The following is a 4,426-nucleotide window of genomic DNA, read 5'->3' as shown; positions in this document are numbered from 1 at the left end:
CCCCCCGTTGTTCCCCTCGGTGGTTCTTTCCAGTAATGGCAGCAGCAGCATGCTGAAGAAGAGGCCGGCGTGGATAAACAACAACAGCGCGTTTGTGGATTTAAACGGTTATTTGTTGTTTACAGCTGCCTGAAGTTTCGGGTTTGAGCATCTTTAAACCGGATCAGTTGAAAAGAAAACCGACAGATTTCGTTACAAAATGGTAAGTAGACATTAATAACCCGAGCTAACCTTGTTAGCTAACAGCTAGCGTTAGTGAAGAGCATCAAAAACACACCGTGTTAAAAGAAAATAACGTCGTTTAATAAATACCCGCGTATGTTTTGGTTAAATAATTAAATTTTAAAAGCTGTATCATCATTTCGTTCATGTTTTTGTCAAATTAGATAGATAACTCAGCTGTTTCCCTTTAAACACTGTAAGAAACCTGGTAGAAAATGAAATTAATTCACTTTAACACTACAGATTTATACGAGACTGGCCGTATAACAGTTGGTTTACAAAAACTGTTATTTTACAAGTGTCGGTGTTGTTCATCCGGTTCATTTAAGATGGAAAAAAAGGATAAAGTGGTGAGATTTGGGGTTACACATAACTTCATACAAGAATTAGCCCTCAATTAATTATTAATAACGTGAGCAATGGCTTAATATACTCATCATCATAAACAACAACAGCAGCCAGTTTCCTCAACTTCTAAGTGGTTAAGTTTCACATCATAGATAAGATAGAGCTTTATTTATCCTGAGAGAGGTAACTGTGCAGCATTTGCAATACAAAATATGAAAAAGTGCAAAAACGAGGACTTTAACTTAAAAGAAATACAATAAATAATAGAAAAAATATAATAAGTAATACAAATGAATAAATAATCTAAAGAAAAAAGAATTTGCTGTACAATCATCAAATTCAATTAAATGATTATTAGGCCTTAAAAGTGATTAAGTAGACTTAGATTTAAAATTGCGTGTGAGGTCTCAGTTGCCTTAAACATTTTATCAAATTTTATTAAACAAAACGTATTTATTAAAATATTTTTTAATTTATTTTTGTCAAAATAAGTCAAGTTCTTCTGTTCTATTCTTAAAAATCTTAAAATTTTACAAATCTTAAAACTTTCCACTGAACCTCATATTGTCTTTATTTTTTAACTTCCAGTTGGCAAAATGTAGATAAATATAACTAACTTTTAATAACCTTATTTAATAACCACAGAAAACTTACCTCTGCGTGGGGCCACATACATTTTACTCATCTTTATACTTTATACTATTTTTTGTCTAAAAAAATGTTATAATTATCTTAAGAGGTACTTAATAAAAGCATTAAATTTAAGTGTCTGATACTTGTAGAAACCCTGTACATACACATCATATGCAATAGTAAAAATGACATTATGGATCATAAATATAAATAGGTTAGTTAATTTTTGGAGTTAATAATACTTGTGTATCATTTGAAATCTGAAGTATAGGTAAGAGAAAGTAGTTAATAAGTATTACATGATTATTTCTATAATACTGCACTTAATGTCTCATTATTGCACTCAGAAAAGCTTAACATTAATTTAAGATCACTGCCGTCTTTCCCTCAGAGTGAAAAGCTGAAATTAGTGTCAGAATATTTACCAGCAGAAACCTCACTGATGATTTCTTAAAATAATGTTGTTTTCAGGAATCAAAGCAAAGACTTTACTGTTGTTTCAGCACCGTTCACTGCTGTGTTTGTGTCCTGCAGCCTCACCGAAAGAAGAAGTCGTTCATTGAGAAGAAGAAGGCGGTGACCTTTCACCTCGTCCACAGGAGTCAGAGGGACCCGCTGGCTGCAGATGAGACGGCCCCACAGCACGTCCTCCTGCCCGCCGCCAAGGTGCAACATCAGCCGTCTTTGTTTTGCATGATTTGTCTTGTGTGTCCCTTCAAAGAAAAGCAACAGAAACTGGTCACAGGTTGCAAATAGTAAAACTTCAAAATACAGCCAAGACTATTGTTTGTCTTAATCACTTAACGAATCACTGGTGTCTGTTTGGGACGGGCTTTTAATGCCTTTCACACAAAACTTAAGCTCAGCAAAGATGGGAAATATAAACAAATTATTTATTTAACCTTTTAAACCTTGACAATTTGGCGCTTTTTTTTTTTCAAAAACATGGGAAGAAGGTAATGAGCAACAAAAGATGAAACGACCCCAGAATTTAGCTAGAAATATGTGGAAAAAAAAGCAAAAAAATTACCTAAAAATCGCCACTCAAAAAAACTTTAAAAATATATAAATAAAAATAAAAGATAACAAAAAAAACACAAAGCAAGAATTTACCTGGGAAAAAAAGCTTAAAAAACAGTGCATGATTTAAGCAGCTAAGTAACATTATCTCCAGCATGTAGCCAACAGCCGGATTTTATTCATTCATGGTAACCATGGTAACCAGACCGGGCCTCTAATTCAGACAGGCCTTTTTTTGTCAAAATGTGTCGCCACACCCAGCTAGTGAAAGGGGACTGGGTGTTAAATTGGGACTACGCTTTTATTTGAAGTTTTATTGTACGTCTGTCAGTTGCAGGAGCAGATTTATTCTGCAGAAACTCTAATTTAACCAAACGAACGGCACAAACACGACAAAAGTTTGGAAATATTATTATGGGATTACTGTGTTCTTGCTGTTTCTCAGGCGGATGCAGAGAAGAGGCGAGCGGAGCAGAGGGAGTTCGGCGTTTTTTTCGACGATGACTACGACTACCTGCAGCACCTGAGGGAGGCGTCTGTCCCGTCTGAGCTGGTGGCGGCCGGTCCTTCACGGCGACTGATTAACGTCCGTGATGAAGATGAAGAGGACGAGGAAGACATGGACGGGGCCGTTCCTGTAAGTTGTCCTTTTGACACCCAGATGACGCTATGAAGTCCCTTCTCTTTACTGTCTTTGCATTTTTGCGACAGTGGCATCATGCTGCTCCAGTGTGTGATTTTAGACGGCATGCCAGCACCGCAGAAGCTAAAGAGGCGTGATGGGCGAGACGTTTAACACAAGTGTCGACCTGTTGTGTGACACGTAACATTCACATCATCAGCGCTTTACTAACAATAACAATGGCAACACATGTCAGTAACAATCATTTAGTGTCTCTGTTGATCTCATCCTCTGCTCGGAGGGTTAATAGCTCCAGAATCTCATTGTTTTCCCAATTTTTGGACATTTACAGACACTGTTTTTAAATCTCAAATAACACGTCAGGTGCTTACAAAAGGTGCGAAGCACAAGATTGTAATCTACTTCACAAAGATGATATACAAAGTGAAGAGAAAAAATAACAACGACAATGCGAGGGCTTTTTTTGAATATCGTGTATAATGTTAACAAGTTTGACATAAGCAACAAACTGCAGGAGAAATATATCTGACTCAGAAATAGTTTCTGTCGCTCTGATGCCCACAGAAAGAACTATAGCAGTAGAAATAAGCATATAACACCAGTATATAAAATATAAATACAGTAAGAGCAAACTATTGGCACAGTATGTAAATTTTAGATATTTTTAAAAAGTATGTAAATAAATATGCTCAATAAAACTGCATATGCAGAGTATCAACTAGCAAGAAAATTAAAAATGTGCAAATTACAAACGTGTGCAAAGCTACAGTAACAACAATGAATACATAAGAAAGAATAGCAATAAGAATAGATACATATATATACACAAAATATACAACGTGTAACATGTTAAATATGGCTTATAATCAAGAGTTAAAGAATATTGCACATTTGAGTAATTGCACAGCGGGGTGTTGCCTGGTTTCACTTACAGATATTTGGATTCATGAATATAAAATGTTCCAAAAATGCAGATATTGTTAACGAGAAAGTCATATTTGTCCATAACTAGTCCATAAGCCACCTTCGTAGTACAAGAAACTCTGGTTTTAGAGTCAAAATACTTCATTAATACACTAATTTCCGTTCGTGGTGCAGCACCTCCTATGCAAAAACACACTGTAAGAGCCGAAAACACTCAAAAAATAAATAAAATAAACTCTTACACAAGTGAAACATCATAACTATAAACCATATAGATATACACAAACGCATAAATGCCATTATTGTTTACATACGTGAAACACGTCAGTAAAACAGTGACGTTACCGATGTCAATTACGTCAGCAGCTATTTTTAGCATAAACGCGTCGACAGCGAAACATTTTAATAAATTTAAATTGTCAGTTTTAAACACACAAAAACAATAAAACATATTAAAAAACACGGTACCTTGTTTCCGCTCCGCCGGGCGCTTAATTCAGCGTGAAACACTTTGATTTTTGACAACAAACATTTCGGACTTTTCCCGCCAGTGTCCTCAAACATTTGTGCCGTCATATCCTGTTTCCGCCGAGAGGACTTCAAAATAAAGGTCAAGCTAGCTCGAAACAGGAAATA

At 35.7% G+C, this 4,426-nt stretch overlaps 1 protein-coding gene across 1 annotated transcript; it reads left to right on the top strand.

Moving 5' to 3' along the window:
* The first annotated feature begins 75 nt into the window (after window positions 1-75).
* Window positions 76-2,974, top strand: LOC121963401 (protein LTV1 homolog). The gene is made up of 3 exons (XM_042513686.1): window positions 76-202; window positions 1,738-1,869; window positions 2,669-2,974. The coding sequence occupies exons 1-3, from the start codon at window positions 200-202 to the stop codon at window positions 2,894-2,896; spliced, it is 363 nt and encodes a 120-aa protein (XP_042369620.1). The 5' UTR covers window positions 76-199; the 3' UTR covers window positions 2,897-2,974.
* Window positions 2,975-4,426: the final 1,452 nt, after the last annotated feature.

The sequence above is a fragment of the Plectropomus leopardus genome, unplaced genomic scaffold, assembly GCF_008729295.1.
Source record: "Plectropomus leopardus isolate mb unplaced genomic scaffold, YSFRI_Pleo_2.0 unplaced_scaffold11153, whole genome shotgun sequence".
In the NCBI taxonomy this organism is placed as follows: Eukaryota; Metazoa; Chordata; class Actinopteri; order Perciformes; family Serranidae; genus Plectropomus; species Plectropomus leopardus.
The sequence above is the reverse complement of the archived record's forward strand: the minus strand, read 5'-3'. Positions and strand labels throughout refer to the sequence as shown.